Genomic DNA, 19,661 nt, shown 5'->3' with positions numbered 1-19,661 from the left:
AAACCCAAGGCACAACCAATGCGCCGAACTCAGTTTGGACTTAGTTTGAAAGTCGAAGCCAAAATTAAAGAATTGATAGAACAAGACATTATTGAACCGGTGGAACATTCGACACAATGGGTCAGCCCAGTAGTGATTGTGCCCAAACCAAAGGGTGACATAAGACTATATGTTGACATGAGAATGGCCAATGAAGCTATAATTAGAGAACGACACCCTATACCAAATACTTCAAGAAGTAACTACCAGCAAGATATTCTCAAAAATTGATCTGAAATGGGGCTATCATCAATTAGAGCTGGATCCAGGTTCCCGAGATGTAACTACATTTGTGACTCACTGTGGATTGTATCGTTACGAGAGACTATCATTTGGAATTAAAGCAGCTTCGGAGATCTACCAATATGAAATCCATCGAGTGATTCAAGGCATTCCTGGAGTTGCCAACATTTCTGACGACATCATAGTCCATGCACCAACGAAGGAAGAGCATGACAAACGGTTGAGGCATGTACTATCTAGGCTACAGGAGGCAGGCCTTACCGTGAATGGAAACAAGTGCCAGTTCGGTGTGTCAGAAATGAACTTCATGGGACACAGACTTACACAGGAAGGACTAAACCCCGCAGAGGCCAAGGTGAAAGCTATTGCAGATGCACGTGCACCTCAGAACGCAACAGAGGTGAGGAGTTTCCTGGGATTGGTCAATTTTTGTGCAAAGTTCATTCCTAATTTCGCTACAGTGGCAGAACCACTAAGGAAACTAACCAGGAAAGGTGTACCATTTCATTTTGGATCTGAGCAGAAGGAAGCGTTCACAGCGCTGAAGCAAAGCCTGACAGATGCAAAAACTCTTGGATATTACGATCCGGCGGCATCAACCAAAGTCATAGCGGATGCCAGCCCAGTTGGTTTAGGAGCCGTGTTGGTCCAGATGCATGATGCATGATATGCCAGCAGATCGTTATCAGATGTGGAAAGAAGATACTCTCAGACAGAGAAAGAAGCACTCTGACTTGTATGGGCCTGTGAGAGGTTCCATGCATATTTATACGGCATTGAATTTGAACTCATCACAGATCATAAGCCATTAGAGGTGATCTATGCACCTAGATCCAAACCATATGCCAGAATAGAGAGATGGGTACTCAGACTACAACCCTACAAATATAAAGTAATCCACATAGCAGGGAAAGCAAACATTGCAGATCCGCTGTCCAGATTGGTGAAGGATGGAGGTCCACAATCCAAGTCAGAATTGGGAACAGAAACAGAGAGCTTTGTACGCTTCATAGCTATTCAGTCGACACCGAAAGCTGTGACTACGAAGGAAGTCGAGAGAGAATATGAACATGATCCAGAACTCATGGAAGTAAGAGAATGCATACAGAGTGGACAATGGGACAAGTGTACTCACAAGGCTTACATTCCCATTAGAGACGAACTTTGTTGCATCGAACAGTGTGTATTAAGAGGTTGCAGATTGGTGATTCCGCAAAGATTGAGACCGAAGATCGTATCCTTAGCGCATGAAGGACACCTAGGTATTGTTGGTACCAAGCAAAACCTCAGGACCAAGGTATGGTGGTCAAGTTGTGCTAAAGACGCAGAGAAATTTGTTGAAACTTGTCACGGATGTCAAATCACAAGTAGGAGTAATCCACCAGAACTGATCCGGAGTACGCAACTTCCGACAGGACCATGGATCGACGTAGCTGTTGATTTTCTTGGACCTTTACCGACGGGTGAATCAATTATGGTAGTGATAGATTACTACAGCAGATACTATGACTACATGGTGTAAAAGTCCACAACCACTGAAAAAACAATACAAGCGTTAGCAGAGATATTTGCAAGATATGGATTACCTGTTACATTATACTCTGACAATGGTCCACGATTCATTTCAGAGACATTTGCGGAATACATGAGGACCACAGGTATCCACCATCATAAAGTAACTCCGAAATGGCCACAAGCCAATGGAGAAGTAGAGAGACAAAATCAGTCTATTGAAAAACGATTGAGGATTGCACACGCAGAAGGACAAAATTGGCGAGAAGCATTGCTATCTTATGTGGCTGTCTATCGAGCAACGACTCATGCAACCACTGGAAAAAGTCTTGCAGAAGCATTTTTTGGGAGAAAAATCCACACAAAAATGCCAGAAATAAAGGAAATCCGAGATGACCAGGAGATGAGGGACCACGATGCTGAAAAGAAAGGTGCAGCAAAGCTGTACACAGATTCGAAACGTGGAGCCAAGTACTCAGACATCATGCCAGGAGATAATGTTCTAGTGAGGCATGAAACTGGTGGTAAGCTAGACACACCTTATTACCATCAACCCTGTACTGTCGTATCCAGAAGTGGCAGTATGGTGACAGTCAAGTCTCCGACTGGAGTCCTGTATAAGAGAAATGTCTCAGATGTTAAAAGGTACCAGTCCAGAGATACATCGAGTGAAGAGGTTGAAAGGCCAATACGAGTTGTTGAAACTGAGAGACCTGATGATGTTCCAGAGGCAGTTACCGGCACTCCTGATGAAGTGACTAGAGCGCCAGAAACACCAGAAGCCATGGCGAGCAGTATTTCCGACGCCGAGAGTGAACAACCGAGAAGCAACGACAATATCGCAGGCAGGCCGAAACGAAACCGGAAACCGCCCAAATGATACGAAGACTTTGTGCCATAGTTTTAATAAGAACTTTGGGACAGTATTTAATCTTATATCATAAAGTGCATGTATGAGTGCTGTAGGAAGTAAATTTTATGTAGTAGAGTTATCGTATTACCATTAGTTACGATGTTTCAATGTTTCCGAGGGATATTGATAAGTGAAGGTAAAGTTTATTTCTGATTAAAGGAGGGATGTCATGATAATGAATATGTATGAGATATACCGGAAGTCACGTGGTATGAGAGAGAGATAAGAACACAAGCAAGAGAACAAAGGAAACGGGAGAATAAAAGACACTAAGAAGTTTACCTGATAAACTTGTGTTTAATGTTTTATTAACTTCACATTTCGGGCCACAAATGTGACACTAATCAACTGAAACAATTAGATCAAATGTATGGTCTGACTTCAGACCGTGCTTTATATAAATGGTATGTTGAAAGTAAATTGAAATGAGCTTTTTCTAATGTATCAAATTGAAAGTCAACTTTTAAAAGCTGATGATTTAACTTTTAAAAGTATATTCTATATTCATTGAGATAAAATAGGCAAACTATTAGCAAATCAATTAAAAGCTTTAGAAGCCAAACAACAAATCAAAGAAATTCCTAAAGCTAATGTGTTATGACAACTGATCATTTAGAAATTAATTATACCTTTAGGAAATTTTATTCTGAATTGTATAGCTTTGACTCTTCTAAGAATAATAGTGTAATGAACATTTTTTAGATTAATTAAATATTCCTGTATTATCTGCTGATGACCAAAGTAAATTAAATCAACCTATTTCGTATGAAGCAATTGCCGAGGCTATATGTTCATTCTTCCTCTTCTTTGGCTTGGCTTCGCGGACGAAGATTTATGGAGGGGGTAAATGTCCACGTCAGCTGCAGGCTCGTTTGTGGCTGACAAGACCGATGCGGGACAGGCAGACACGGTTGCAGGGGAAAATTGGTTGGTTGGGGTTGGGTTTTTCCTCCTTTGCCTATTGTCAGTGAGGTGTGCTCTGCGGTCTTCTTCAAAGGAGGTTGCTGCCTGCCGAACTGTGAGGCGCCAAGATGCACGGTTTGAGGCGATATCAGCCCACTGGCGGTGGTCAATGTGGCAGGCACCAAGAGATTTCTTTAGGCAGTCCTTGTACCTTTTCTTTGGTGCACCTCTGTCACGGTGGCCAGTGGAGAGCTCGCCATATAACACGATCTTGGGAAGGTGATGGTCCTCCATTCTCGAGACGTGACCCACCCAGCGCAGCTGGATCTTCAGCAGCGTGGACTCGATGCTGTCGACCTCTGCCATCTCGAGTACTTCGACGTTAGAGATGAAGTCGCTCCAATGAATGTTGAGGATGGAGCGGAGACGACACTGGTGGAAGCGTTCTAGGAGCCGTAGGTGATGCCGGTAGAGGACCCATGATTCGGAGCCGAACAGGAGTGTGGGTATGACAACGGCTCTGTATACACTTATCTTTGAGGTTTTCAGTTAGTTGTTTTTCCAGACTCTTGTGTAGTCTTCCAAAGGCGCTATTTGCCTTGGCGAGTCTGTGTCTATCTCGTTGTCGATCCTTGCATCTGATGAAATGGTGCAGCCGAGATGGGTAAACTGGTTGACCGTTTTGAGTTTTGTGTGCCCGATGGAGATGTGGGGGGGCTGGTAGTCATGGTGGGGAGCTGGCTGATGGAGGACTTCAGTTTTCTTCAGGCTGACTTCCAGGCCAAACATTTTGGCGGTTTCCGCAAAACAGGGCGACCCAACCATGCAACAATGCTCGGGAGTAGGAGTCGGTGGAGACGTCTGGCATCAGGATCGCCTCGAGCCAGCGAGTGGTGAGGTCCACCACCGTAAACAGGCAATGGTTGCCCTGGGAAGCGGGCATCTCACCTAATGTTATGTTTTGTTCTGTTTCTTTTTTAAATTGGGCAAATTGTCACAGTCTTTTTGAGGCTTTCATCTCACTAATTCTTAAAGAATAAAAATCCATTTGACTGCTCTTCATACAGGCCAATTTCTCTACTCAATGTTGACACTAAATTACTATTCAAAGTTTTGGTTTGTAGGCTTAAAAATATTTTGCCATTTGTGTGTGTGTGTGGGGGGGGGGGTGGGGGGCGGGGTGAGAGACACATCAGTTACCATTTTTCCACGCTAAAATCCTTCTCTACAAAAACTCTGTTCAGGGTCCTTGCCTTTGACACCAACCAAACCTGTTTCCTCACTCACAACACCTGATACAACTTAGAAAACATTTTGGATTGAGATTTTCTCTTGTATTTTTTTCTAATTATTCCTTTCGACCTTCCATGATTGATGAAGCTTTTAAATAATTGTATAGGTTAGGCATTAAATATTATAAAGATTTTTTTATCGAAGGACGTCTTGCTTCTTTTGAACAACTGTCAGTTAAATATAGATTACCAAATACTCATTTTTTTAAATCACTTACAGGTTAAGAATTTTTTTGCCATCTCAATTGCATACATTCCCCATGAGCACTGCTAAGAATTTAATAGTTGTAATTTTTAATTTGCAACCTTTATCACAGTTCAATATCTAACATTTATGGCATATTGTTGGGAATAAGAGGGGCTCCTTTAGATAAAATTAAAAAGTCTGCAAACAGGGCCTTCAGGATTTAATCTTTGAAGAAACTTGGAATGCATTTTTCAAATAGGTTAATACCTCATCTTTATGTACCTCCCACTCCCTACTACAATTTAAGGTAGTCCATAGAGCTCACATGTCCAAAGTCAAATTATCTCATTTTTATGCAGATGTATCATTGTGATGCTTCATTAATTCATATGTTTTGAATATGGCAGAGCTTTGAGAAATACTGGAATGAAGTATTTAAAACTTTATATGAACTTTCCTAATTTTAAGACTAATCCTTTAACTTCCTTGTTTGGTATTGTTGGAGAGAGTGGCATAGCTCTCACAGCATCTGATTTACATGTATTAGCTTTTATTTTCTCTTGTGGCTAGGCGGGCAGTGTTGCTCAGATGGAGGGACATTGTTCTGCTGACTCATGCTCAATGGCTTTGTGATGTCATGTTTAAATTCAGAGAAGATTTGATGCTCAATATCCAATTTAAATTTTCAAACACTGGGGACCTATTATGAATTATTTTCAGAATACCTGATTTGATATGAATACAGAAGTGTTTACTAATAAGGTAATTGTCTTTTTTCCACTCCTTCCCAAACAGCTTTTGTTTTTGGTAGTGGATTTAGATCTTTTTAAAATAAAATATTACTGTAATATTTGTTTAATTGAGAATGCAGGTTCCTTGGATGAACTGACATGATCTAAGTGTAATGCACTTTAAAAAAAACTTTTAATGTATTCTTATGTACTGTTTTTTCAATGTGGAACTTCAATTTAAATAAAAATATTGAAAAAAAAAGGAATAGTATTAAAACATAAGAGAGCTTAGAATGTTCTTTTGTAGAACATTATAGAATTGATTAAAAATGGAAAGAGGCCTTTGAATTTGAGATTTTCAGAAGCTCTCCCTGATGAATGTGTACGCATGAAATGAAGATGACGTAGACTTGGTTCCAGATACATTTTTGAATCTGAATCAATCAAATAAGAAAATTTTGGTAGGAGGGGATTTCTATTGTTGTTTGGATCTGTTATTGTTTCATATGCTCTTCAGTTACTTGTTGTAATACATGTAGCTGTCCGTTATTGGATAAATCTCCTAAAACTGGGGGGGTGGGGAACAACTAAAATGGCTAAAAGAATAACTGAGTTGATGAAAGATTTAAATTTAGTGGAAATATGGAGACCGTTAAATCCAACTGGAAAAGATTTTTCATTCTATTCTGCCAGTTATGATCCATTTTCTAGAATTGACTTATTTTTGGTATCGGCACAATTGCAAGGTTGAATTATTCGTGCTGAATATAAGAGTAGGGTTTTGTCTGTTCACTCGTTATTATTAATTTCCTGTACTGGTTCTGAGGTGGTAGAAACTACTTACCATTGGAGATTTTAAAAATAAATTATTTATTTGAAAGATTATTAGTAATAATACAGCATACATTCCTGGTGCCTGCCACATTGACCACCGCCAGTGGGCTGATATCGCCTCAAACCGTGCATTTTGGCGCCTCAGTTTGGCGGGCAGCAATCTCCTTTGAAGAAGACCGCAGAGTCCACCTCGGACAAAAGACAAAGGAGGAACAACCCAACCCCAACCAATCAATTTTCCCTTGCAACCGCTGCAACCGTGTCTGCCTGTCCCGCATCGGACTTGTCAGCCACAAACGAGCCTGCAGCTGACGCGGACATTACCCCTCCATAAATCTTCGTGCGCGAAGCCAAGCCAAAGATATATAAAACAAATAAAAAAACACAAAGAAAAATATATATTTAAAAAATGTCCCCTCCCACCCCATCAGCCAGCTCTCTTAAGAAGAGCCAAAAATCTATAAACAGAAACTAAGAATATTTGCATTCAGATGAATTTTGATTTATTATATATTCCAAATATGGTAACCACTTATTAACAAAAAAGAATAATTATCATGCAGATTATATGTAATTTTCCATAACAATAAAGCTTTCAATTCATTATGCCACTGCATAATATAAATCACTTATCTTTCCATGTACTTGCTACACATTTTCGAGCTACAGACAATGTTAAGCGTACAAATGCAATTTGAAATTTATCCAACCCTAATTCCTTTAAAGGAATCATATAACCATTAAAAAAAATAGATGGATCTAGTGGTAATTTAATATATAATTTTTCCAAAGTTAACTAAATTTCTTGCCAAAAGGGTTTTACATGAACACAAGACCAAACAGCATGTTAAAAAATAAAAAAAAGTACCAGTACATACACCACATCTAAAACAAGTCAGAATTACTAAAACCTTATTTTTTTTCAATTTCAATTAAATACAACTGATGTAAAAGGTTATAATGGTTAATTCCATACCGCACATTCGTCAATTTAGTAACACTGTCATGACACATATCTGCCCAATAATCTTCAGGAAAAATAAAAGCTAAATCATTTTCCCATTTAAGCTTAGACTTCTCCCATTCCAGTTTATCCATATTGTCTTGTAATACTTGGTACATAACAGAAATATAATGCTTTTTTTGCTATAGAAGAAATCAAAGACTTGAATTCTGTTAATAGAGGTAAAATCATCTCTCACCAAAGCTCGAAGTTGATAATAAACAAACAAAGCATTTTCGGCAATATCAAAACCACTCTTTCAATTGATTGAAAGAAAGAAACTGTCTTTCTACAAAACAATCCTGTAACATCTTAATACCCTTAGTCCCAACTCTTTAAATGATTATTAAACATTGAAAAAGGAATAAACTGATTGTTATATAATGGGTTTAAAATTGACAATTTACCTTTGATCCTAAAATTTTATTTTTTTTAGTCCATACTTTTAATATCGGCATATTATAATGCTGCAACAAATTTACATTCCATCGAAATATAAATTGATGCACCTCAACTTCAAATATAAAAGCCATCTCAACTTTAGCCCAACTCAGAGGTTGGTCCAAATCCATCAGTCTACTAATAAATTTCAACTGGGCTGCTTCATAATAATTTTGAAAATGGGGTAATTGAAGCCCACCTAACACATACTTCCAAGTAAGTTTATATAATACTACCCATGGTAATTTGCCTTTCAATAAAAATTCTCTCATAGCTTTATTTAAATCCTGAAAAGATCCCTTTGAAAGAGAACATGGTATTGATTGAAATAAATATTGAATTCGAGGAAAAATAGTCATCTTGACTTTAATTGGCCAAGTTAATTGTATTAACAGGAGATCTTCCCACTTAATTAAATCTGCTTTATTCTTTTTTAATAAAGGAACGTAATTTAACTTGTATAAAGATTGATAATCAAAATTGACAATTATTCCTAAATATTTAATTTTATCAGACCATTTCAATTTAATAATATTTTTATATTCTGATTAACTCCTCCAACTGGCAAAATTTCACTCTTATTCCAATTAACCTTGTATCCAGATAATGTTCCATATTGTAATAAACATTCCTGGATTGTTCTGGATTTGTCAAATATATCAAAGCATCTGTAAATAGATTAATCTTGTACTCTTCATCCATAACTCTCATCCCTCTTATCTGTTCATTCTGTCTTATTGTTCGAGCTAATTGTTCAATAGCCAATGCAAACCGGGCTGGTGACAATGGACACCCTTGTTGGGTTGAACGTGTCAATTTAAACGGTAATGAAACTTGGCCATTTGTCACCACCCTGGAAATCGGGTTAGTATATAAAGTTTTAACCCAACCAATAAAACAAGGGCCAAATTTAAACTTTTCCAAAACCTTAAATAAAACATCCCATTCAACCCTGTCAAAAGCTTTTGGTTGGGGTGCTGTCGATATGCATTGACCAAAGTAATTAATCAAAGAATATTATCTGAAGCATTTCTATTCTTAATAAAACCTGTTTCATCAATATGTATTAATTTAGTTAAGTCGATTTACTAACACTTTTGCTATGATTTTATAATCTACATTCAGTAAAGAAATAGGTCTTTACGAAGTCACTTTCAACAGGACTCTATCTTTTTTTGGAACTACAGTAATTAAAGCACTAGAATAAGATTCTGGCATGCTCTTCAGTTACTTGTTGTAATACCTCCTCAAACACAGGATAAATCTTCATTAAAATTTTCATAAAATTCCACAGAAAATCCATCGCCCCTGGTGATTTCCCATTTGGCATCCTTGATCTCAAATTCTGTAAACGGAGCTTCTAATTCCATAACATCCTCCTCTTCCAATGCTGGTAATGTTAATTTAGATAAATAAGATTCAATAGATCCACTATCCTGTTTCCCCTCAGAAGTATACAATTTTTTGTAAAATGAATAAAACTGGTCATTGATTTCCTGAAATTTATAAGTAACTGTTGAATTCTTTTTAACAGCATTAATAGTCCGTGAAACCTGTTCCGTCTTTAACTGCCATACCTTATGTGCCCTCTCACCCAACTCATAATAACATTGCTTAGATTGATTAATTAAATGCTCAAATTTATAAGTTTGCAATGTATTATAACGTAATTTCAAATTAGCCAAGGCCACTTGTTTAATCTTCTGTCACATCTTTCTGAAATTCCTTCTCCAATTCAGCAATTTGCTTCTCCAGTTCCAAACTCTCTGCCATATACTGTTTCTTAACTTTAGTAGTATAACTAATATTCTGCCCTCTTAAATAAGCTTTTAATACATCCCATAATACAAAACAACTATCTACAGAATTGGCATTCTCAGTCGTAAACAAAGTAACAAATTGTTTTTTTCTAACATTGTATTAAGTCTCCATCTATAAGATGAATGTACCACTTTTGAACTTGTGCAAGAGAAAAATAATAAAGAATGATCCGACGTAACCCTACTTTTATATTCCATCTGTAATACTCTTCCTTGTAAATGTGCTGATACTTATTAAAAAAAAATCTTCTGGAAAATGAATCATGTCGGGACGAATAAAAAGTAAAATCCTTCTCCGTAGGATTGACCCTTCTCCAAATATCCACCAAATTTAAGTCCTTCATCAAGGCCCCAATTTGTGTTGCCATCTTTGATTTCTTTATACTTTTGGAGATCTATCCAGTAAAGGATCCAAAACAAAATTAAAATCTCCCCTAACTATGTTGTTTTCATTAGCTTGATTTAACAAAAAAGCATCTGAAATAATTCTTGTGAATTAAAATTGCTACACCTCTTGTCTTAGAATTAAATGAAGAAGAAAATACATGTCCAACCCAATCTCTCTTCAATTTCAAATGTTCTTTTTCAATAAAGTAAGTTTCTTGTTAAAAAAAAAGCAATGTCAATTTTCATTTTCTTAATATAAGCCAAAACTAGCTTTCACTTAATCGGATTATTTAACCCCTGAACATTAAAAGTTGCAAATTTCAAATTAGACATCCTTACAAATTAACAATATAATCTCTCACTATAAAATATCGCTCCCCTTATAATAACTTAAATCACTATCCCTCCCCTAGATATTTAAAGAAAATCCTTTTTTCAAAAAAAAGGAATATTAATTATCCCCAAAAAACTAACCAAAGGTAATAACGCCCTAAAAAACTGGGTGTGGTACACCCTACAAGTGGAGATTTCAGTGCTATCCACCCTCCCAGCCAGAAATACATTATTTACATCAACACAATGAAATACTGTAAATATATTCAACCCAGTGACTCCATTCCCAATGATTGTTCCGGATCTTCAATGTCAATAAGACTTTGTGTTAAAACTTCTTTCTTTCCATTCTTCACATTTTTCCCATTCTTCCCATTCCCATTTCCATTTGCCTTTTTATGTGACGGCAGTGAAGATCTTCCATATCCTCGCAAATCTGGTAGAGAATTAGCAAAAACTAATGCATCATGGACATTTAAAAAAAAAATTGAGATTGAAAATTACCATAAAAGACTTAATACTGCAGGGTAACGAAAAGCAAATTTGTAACCCTTCCTCCACAATGGTTCTTTAGCAGAGTTAAATTCCTGATGTCACCTAATAATCTCCTGACTCAAATCTGCATTTAAAAAAAAAAACTGTTATTTTGGACCATCATTGGAGTTTGACTTTGTTGTGCCTTCTGCACCACCAACCGTAACATCATTTCTCTGTCCTGGTATTTCAAACAATGAATTAAAACTACCCGTGGTGGTTGTCCCGGTAACTGTTTCTTTCGTAATGCGCTGTGCCCATTCCAATTCTAGGCCTTCCCAGAAAAAAAAATTCAATGTGGGAATCCAGTTCTTAAAATTTTTTATTGGATCGGACCCTTCAATATCTTCTGGGAGACCCACAATTTTCACATTATTTCTCTGACTTTAATTTTCCAATGCGTTAATTTTTTTCAATAAATCTTTCTTCTGAATTCCCCAATTCACAAATGAATTTTCCATTCTTTCCCTATTATTTCAACTTGATTTTTGCATTCAAGAAAAGCTGTTTCAATTTTTAAAAAATTTTCTTGCACTGTATCCACTGATTTAATACATTTATTAACATCACTCTCAACTGCAGACATATTTTCAGACATACCTTCTCTGTTCTCCACCTCCAATTGTTCCTGTAAGCTGCTCAGTAAAAGTAAGTCTTCTTCCAGTGTTGTTGGTCCCCTCCCGGTGTGGCTGCAGACTGTACATCTGACGACGGCGTCCCGACACGCACTCCAACAAGTCCCAGACCCTTGAAGCACCGTGCATGCCCAGTAAGACCAGGGACTGCCCATGTGCGACTTCCGATACTATTCTGCGCATCCCCAGCCCACCTGACAGCAGCCCGGGCTCGAGGGCTCTTCTCTCAGCCAGGTCGCCTGCGTGCCCGACATTGCAGATCCGTGGTTCGGCACTGGCTGAACTCATCATCAAGCCAGTGCCATCTTGCGGAGGCAAGATTGGCGCCGGCGTCATACTTAGCCGGGCAGGAGTTCTCTGCACCTTGGAGATTCCAAACGTCGGGTCCGTGGCTTCAATTGAACAGGTAGGCCTCAATTGTTCAGCATTTTTAAAAGGTAGTTTCTTCTGCGGTTGAGTTTTCGTTTTTTTTTTACATTAGTAGCCATTATAACCCACTAATGTTCCCAAAAGTAAAAATACAATTTTTAATCACTTTTATAAACTTTAAAAACAGGTGCTTAAAAAAACTAGCTGAGGAAGGGTGGGACCACACATCTGTCCTCTATGCCATCTTGCCACGCCCCCTACCATTGGAGATTTAATGAAATGTTGTTAAAGAAACCTGAATTTATTGAATATATTAGAGATCAAATGGCTCAGTACAGAGTAAATTTATTTTGTGGTATGCTTTCAAGGCATACCTTGAAAGGTATAAGGGGTCAGATTATTAGTTATACAATGAGAGTTATAAAAAAAACAGTATTTGTCAGGAAGTCAGAATTTAGAGAAAGAGATAACTGTGTTAGAAGGAATTTCAGAAGAGTTGGACTGAAAAGGTACAATTATCTAAATTGAAAATATGTTGTAACACTTTGTAAACTTAAACAAAGTTTCTCACTTTTATTCTTGTTTCATCCTCATAATGGCTTCTCAGAATTTATTGTCCAGAGTAAATTATGAAATTGGTTAAGTGACTGTATCACAGTGCAAACATTCATACAAACCATCTTTTTAAAAAAAAAAAAATAGTGCTCAAAATGTCAAAAGTAAGATCATCCAGGAACTGACGGCAGCGGGGAAGAAGCTGTCTTTGTGCAATTGAGCACTCGACTTAGTCTCCTGTGCCTTTAACCCAATGATAGCAGAGTGAAGAGGGCATGGCTAAAGTTGTGGGGGTCCTTGAGGACAGGGGCTGCTTGCTTAAGATACTGCCTCTTGTAGCTGTCCTTAGTGGAGTTTTTTTCTTATCCTGAGCATTGGCATCTCCATCCCAGGCAGTGATGCAACCAAGCAGAATGCACTCCACGGTACACCTGTAGAAGTTTACGAGAGTATTTGGTGACATACCAAACCTCCTGACACCTCACAAAGTATTGCCACTGGCGAGCCTTTTTTGTGATTGCATCTACCTGGAGGCTCCAGGACAAAATCTTGGAGATGTTGACACCCAGGAATTTGAAATTTTTGATCCTTTCCACTACTTAATGAGGACTTTCATTGCCACAACTCTGGTCCTTGTGTTGAAAAATGGCAACTACATGCTCCAAAGGTGATCAAAAGCTAAGAAGCAAGTCCAGCTTTCTTATACCTAGACTAAGGAAGCAATTAAACAAACCTGAATATTCACAAAGTGTGCCCTGAAATGAGGGGGCTCTGTATAAAAAGTGCTATAATTTCAACATGGTCAAACCAAAATGTATACAAATAACTTTGAATAAAATCTGGAATGTGCCCTCTAATCACATGCAAATTGCTTGATTACAAATTTAAAACTGGAGGATGGGGGGAAAAAAAGGAGGAAAAAAAAACTCTGTTTCAAGCATTATGGAAGGCACTGCAAAATTACAAAAAATCTGTTTGTGGTTGTTGGGTTTGATGCTGGCCACAAGGAATATGTGTTATTCAAGTTCATGTTGGGCCTTGCACTGACAATGGTCAAGGAGGTCAGGTGTATTGTGAGAATGGTGTAGGAAATTGCAATGGTTCGCCATAGGAAATTCAGGCCGGGTGGGGGGAGGCGGGCCTTGAACATGTCATGAATATTAATTTTTATAATTTTATGTCACCTGCCCACTTTGTTCCACTGTTCCCATCTCTTTACTTCCTACTGCTTTAACTTTTCTCTCTCATTTCTTCCCTCTACCCAATGCAGTGGCAGATTAACCATAAGGCTGAAACCTTGGGGCCTGGAGGATAAAGGGGCCTGAACCACCAGAAATATTTCAATACTTTTGTATATATTATTTTCATTATAAATACTAATTTGATATCTCAATTGGGGTCCAAACAAATAAACAAGCAATGCTTTTTGGGACTTCATTCTGCAGGCTGCAGCTGCAACTCTCCACAAGATTGTTTCCCATCTCCATGACATCACCACCCGTCGCACGTCATGACGTGTTGGTGTGAACGATGAGGGTCTGAGGTCTGCCTACTGTCCTGAAGCTCCAAGCTGAGTGTTAACCTCGAACCCTGAAATGCGCCCGCTGTAAAAGTGCATGCTGATCACAGAGAGGCTGCACAGATGGTTCTCTGCAGGCAGCAAGCGCAAGAAGAGAACGAGGCAAGGGAGCTGCAATTCGTATATGCCAAAGCCGAGCCAACCATGCCTGCTGCTATGACCACCAACGGCATCATCCTGGCACCGAGGGCCAGCTTGATGTCCTATGAAATCTTTGGAGCCAGTCATCAGAAGCAGAAGGAAGGCAAGTCTGCAACTGCCATAATCATTTGAAGGCTATTCACCTGCTTAATTTGAGGGGAAAACTTCTTTCTTATCTCTAATTAATTGTTTAGATTCTTGTTCATGTTTTTTCAGCTTGTTTGGTTGGAATTCGTTTATTAGACTATTTCTGATAGTGTTCATAGCAGACAATTACTACACAAAGATTGCAGTCAGGAACTCTGTTATCCAAATTGGATTCTGCAGTTGCAACTTTTTAAATCTTTCTATTGTTGGTTTAACATTTCCAATCTTGACACCGAAATAAACTGGCATTCTGCGAGACTGGTATTGCTCCACTATCAGTTTAATAATCACAGCATTGTGAAAATGAGGTTATTGCCATATGTATTTTAGGAGTGGCTTTTTGCAGGTTTATATTGTGATCTGGAATCAAGGGTGGTAGCAAGATGTATTATGAATTGACCTGCAAATTTTCATCAAATGTCTAAATCAAAAGGCTCACCTGGGAAATGGTGTGTTTGACCATTTTACGCCCTCTAATAACAAAAGTGTATGAGAAGTTTTATCACCTGCATGTTCAAGTCACAGTTAACAAAGCTTCACAATCACCTCCACTGTTACAGGCATATTATCTGAATATCTCAATCACTGATTCACACTCAATGGCTAATAAATGGAATAATTTCACTTTATTCTATTCAATGATGGGTGGGGCGGGGGGCAAGTTTGGGGTGGAGGCCTTATAAAGGTTAGCCTAGAGCCAGAGTGGTAGTTAATCTGCCACTGCCCCAACAGTCCGTATTCCAGTCTCTCCACCTTTCCCACCTTTTTATTTAATATCACATTGCCTTTTGGATCTTTCCAGCTCCTTTTTGCCTTGTAAATAATATCAATCCCATTTTTGGTCTCTGTGATGTCTGACCAGTTCTGCTTATGGATATTGCTGATCTGCTGACTTCCTCCAGCAGTTTGTTTGCTCAAAATTCCATCATCTGCAGCTTTTAATTTCTCAAAGCAAATCAAAGATGACTATTTTCACAGTTGCACAAATAAAATGATGCTCTGCATGCCCTGATGAGAATCCTTTGCAGTCAAGATTTGAAATGGTCAAATGTGATCATTGATTAGGATGATATTGCCAAAAACACTCTGAAGATTGTATTATAAATGTGATCATTTGATCATAATATTCCATTGGGCTACCAGCTTGACCTTGGCAATGGAAACTATTTTGATTTTTTTTAATTGTGAAATATAGAAAAATTTTTCCATTAAACTAGCTTTTACAGTCAATTGATCAAATAAGTTTTCCATGGTGTTAACATTAAATATTGGTGCATCTTATGAATAAATGCAACAATTTCACTCCCATCAGAAAGCTGGGAGCTGACATATCGTCAATGTGATTGAATTTAACCTGTTTACAGTTGAATGTGAAACTGGCATCCATGTATTTAGGGTTCCATCAGGGTTGCTCAATGCCCTACACACAAACACAGTTACATGGGTGCATGGCGAAACTATGACTTTACTCCAATTTTCTAATATGCTATACTTTCTGCTTGTGATGTAATCCCTTATTGTTTAAAGGGATCTCTGTTCGGTTTGTAAGTATGGATCCAAGCTCCCAGTGACGGACCATTTGGATTTCTGATCACCATTCTATTCTTTACTGCAATTCTATTCTTTTAAAAAAAAAATATTTTTCACACTATGAACCATACTGACCAAAATACACACAAACATTTCCCTCTTGAATATACACAGTGTCATTTTCTCCCCTTTTCCCCCTCTCCCTTCCCTCCCTCCTTCACCCTACTGCAATTCTATTCAAAAGACCTTTGAGAGCTTGAGGAGAGATAGCTTGTACTGTGGTGAGTTATATATAAGCTTCTGGATCTGACAATGAGTTCAGTACAGTAATTGGCATTTCCAGCATTTTTTTAAATTTCTATTTCCACCATTTGTATGCCTTTTTCTGTTTGCCTTTTAGTTTCATAGTATTAGAAATTGGGTCAAAGGACTTGTGGCACAAATCAGTACAAAGTTTGTGGTACAGGGGCCATGATAGAAACATGTATCCAGGGCAGAGATGATTGGGAATGAAGCATCCAAGAGCATCAAGAGATTGGGAAGGATCAGCAGGAAGAAAAGGGTGGAGTGGTTGCACTCTTTTCATTAAAGTGAGATTAGAGCGTTAGTGAGAGATGATGCAAGATCTAAAGTGCAGAATGCGGGATCCATCTGGATAGAGATACTTGGTCCTGAGGATGAGGGAGTATCTGGTATACTGATCCTGAGGATGAGGAAGTATCTGGTATACTTGGTCCTGAGGATGGGCTTGCCTCCCATCGGGGTGCAGGTGAAAGATTTCACTAAGGTTGGCCTGTCCCCTTCATGCTTGAATGTAATTGATGGTCCTGCACCTTTATCTGTGCCCCATGTTCTGGAAAATATTGAGCAAGGAGAGAAATGTCAGAAACAAGGTTGTGTAGGAATTGTCTGTGGAGAGCATTGGAGCCAGTTTAAATTTTGTTGCCTGAACAAGTCCATAGTTCAGTTGAATGTAGACAATTTAAAGAGTTGGCAATTTAGAGAGTTTGTACAAGACTTTAGTCTTGGGGTATGGCAGGGGGCAGTGTAATGGAGAGATGAGGAAGGGATTTTTTTTTACCCAACTGATTTTAATGTGGTCCATGTGAAACCTGGGCAGTAAAGGTTAACAGCGAGTGGCTTGATCATTGATTCAGAGATCTGATGAATATACTACTGCTGTGGATGATCTGAGCTTCGCAACTTGTGGAGGGAGTGTCTGACTGGGAGACTTGTTGTAACATATGGACCTGACATGAATGAGTGTGGGTTTCATTTGTAGATGGTAGTTTGTATGAAGGTGATATGACTAGACGAGTAACTTGGTCCACAATTCGAATCTTAGCATGGCTATGGAAAACGAGTTGATCAAGAATTTGAAATAAAAATTCAAAACTGCCAAATTGATTGATTGAAATCCTTCATCCCAGCCAATCATCCAAACCTGATTTACCTCCCAGGCAACATTGGTGGCCATCTAGTTGAAATGGCATAGTTATGTAATTGCACAAGTTTAGAAACCTGGGTTCAACCCTGATCCCTGGTTCTGTTGATCTGGAGTTTGCATGTTCTCTCTCTGATTTCATGGGTTTATTGGAGGGTTGCATTTTCTTCCCACATAACAAAGATGTGCGAGTTGGTCAATCATTTGTACACTGATATGTCTTGTGTGTAGATGCATTGTAAAGTTTGAAAACGAGTAAGAATGTGAGGGGTAAAATGCAATTAGTGTAGCACCAGAATAAATGGATATTTGGTGTGGGCCAAAGGGTAGTTGTGTTATAGCACCTTATGACACCTCTTTTTGTTCTCACCTTGATAGCCAACCCCTTGTGTGAGACCTTGTCAAAAGCTTGCTAAAAATCCAGATGCGCCTAATGTACTAGTATTATGTATTTGACTAGTCACATTCTCAAAGAACTCCTGTCGGTTAAGTGATTTTCTTTTGATGAAACCAAAGTAATTCTTAATTTGTATTTTTTAAGGTAGTCTATTATTACATTCTTCATTAATGGATTCCAGCATTTTCCCTACCACTGACATGAGGCAAACCAGTTGATGGCTTCTGTTTGTTCTCTCTCCTGCTCTCCATTTGACTAATTGTATCTGGTACTCTTCCAACATTTCCCAAACTGGGTTCCACGGATTCCAGAGTCCTAGGGAAAGGTGTAGGGGTTCCGCGGAAGAAATGACAGGGAATAATAATGATCTATATGGGTGAAACTGGTGATTGTGAGCCAGAGTTGGCGCCACACCGTTGCCAGGGTGATGTGCACGGTGGTTTCTGGGAGCTGGTGGCAGCATGGAGATTTTAGGCATTTGCTAGAGGGGGCTCTGAAATACCAGTGTCCGGCCTGTCACCTGCAGTAAGTGGACAATGGGAAGGGTGCATAGCTGGTGGTGTCTGACACAGTGGGGAGCAAGGGATGGCCTGGGCCACAGCTGGGAGAGAGGGGCGGCAGGATAACTAGGACTGTTGCGAAGGGCACCGGGGTGGAGAGGGAGTAGGCCAAGCATATGACAAGGCAAGGTTGGGGGAGGGGGGGGCCTTACTAAAGCTCAGCCTTGGGCCCAGGTGGTAGTTAATCTACTACTAGTGAGTTTACTTAATTTCTTGCTATGCTTGTGTAGATACCAGGTCTTTTAAATCGTAATTGACAATTGGGGTTCTGCAATTTTCAAGAGCTCCCCAAAAGGGTATGGAGGTTAAAAGTTTGGGAACACCTGCTCTAATTCATGGGAACAATCCAAAATGTATGCACAATTTTGGAAGATAGCCAGAGTATTTTATAACTGCCACCTTTTGAAATTTTTTTCTTCCAGGATGTCCTTGGAATATAATGACTTTTATTTGCACCAACTTTTTGGTTCCCCTTTTCACCAATGCTTTGATGACATCAGTTCCTCATTCTTGTTTAAAAAAATTGGTTCTCTAGTATTAAGGGCTTTTGGATTCCCATGGGGAAAAAAAACATAATGGTCAAATAATTAATTGTCATTTATAAAGTTATTTATGAAGCATTACTTAAGACTACAAGTGCTCTCCAACTTACGATGGTATGACGTGATTTTTCAAAGTTGGTTCAAATCCGTACTTTGAACTTTGAATTCCGATCTGTTCTCATGCTTGTGATACACTGTACGCTACTCACGATGGGACCATCCAGCAATTAATTTTAGTTCAATGATTCAAATATTTTTCATGTTCAGTGTGCCTTCAGCTATGTACATTAATGGTTTTTTTTAGTGTGGAATAAAGTAGTCAAAATTTAATTATATAAAAAAAAATGATAGGTGTGGTTTTCTTTTTCGACTTGTGGGTTTTTTCCCACTTTGTGATGGGTTTGTTGGAACATAACCTCATTGTAAGTTGAAGAGCACCTGTCTGCTTTTGCCATCCTTGTTTGTCTCTTATTGTCTGTTTATTCTCTCATCCTCTTCTGGATCAAAGTCTTGGTCCTGTCTTGTTTGTTGTGGAGAGGATGCAATGTTCGAAGTTCCAGTGTGGGTCAAATAGTTTACAGTATGTGAAA

At 38.6% G+C, this 19,661-nt stretch overlaps 1 protein-coding gene across 5 annotated transcripts in view; it reads left to right on the top strand.

Annotated features, from left to right (window-relative positions):
• LOC138757891 (serine/threonine-protein phosphatase 2A 55 kDa regulatory subunit B gamma isoform) overlaps positions 1–19,661 on the top strand; it is a 351,812-nt gene that overhangs the window by 16,535 nt on the left and 315,616 nt on the right. Inside the window, exons 1-3 of one of the 5 annotated variants that reach the window (XM_069925968.1) lie at positions 5,714–5,851; positions 9,393–9,491; positions 14,177–14,554. The exons of 1 other annotated variant lie outside the window; for it this stretch is intronic. In XM_069925968.1, coding sequence (XP_069782069.1) covers positions 14,374–14,554 — 181 coding nt within the window. In that variant the 5' untranslated portion in view covers positions 5,714–5,851; positions 9,393–9,491; positions 14,177–14,373. Of the gene's footprint in view, positions 1–5,705; positions 5,852–9,392; positions 9,492–14,176; positions 14,555–19,661 lie in introns of those variants that run through there. 3 more of the 5 variants (XM_069925972.1, XM_069925971.1, XM_069925967.1) reach the window with 3 other exon arrangements.

Source organism: Narcine bancroftii, chromosome 3 (genome assembly GCF_036971445.1).
Source record: "Narcine bancroftii isolate sNarBan1 chromosome 3, sNarBan1.hap1, whole genome shotgun sequence".
Taxonomy (NCBI): Eukaryota; Metazoa; Chordata; class Chondrichthyes; order Torpediniformes; family Narcinidae; genus Narcine; species Narcine bancroftii.
The sequence above is the reverse complement of the archived record's forward strand: the minus strand, read 5'-3'. Positions and strand labels throughout refer to the sequence as shown.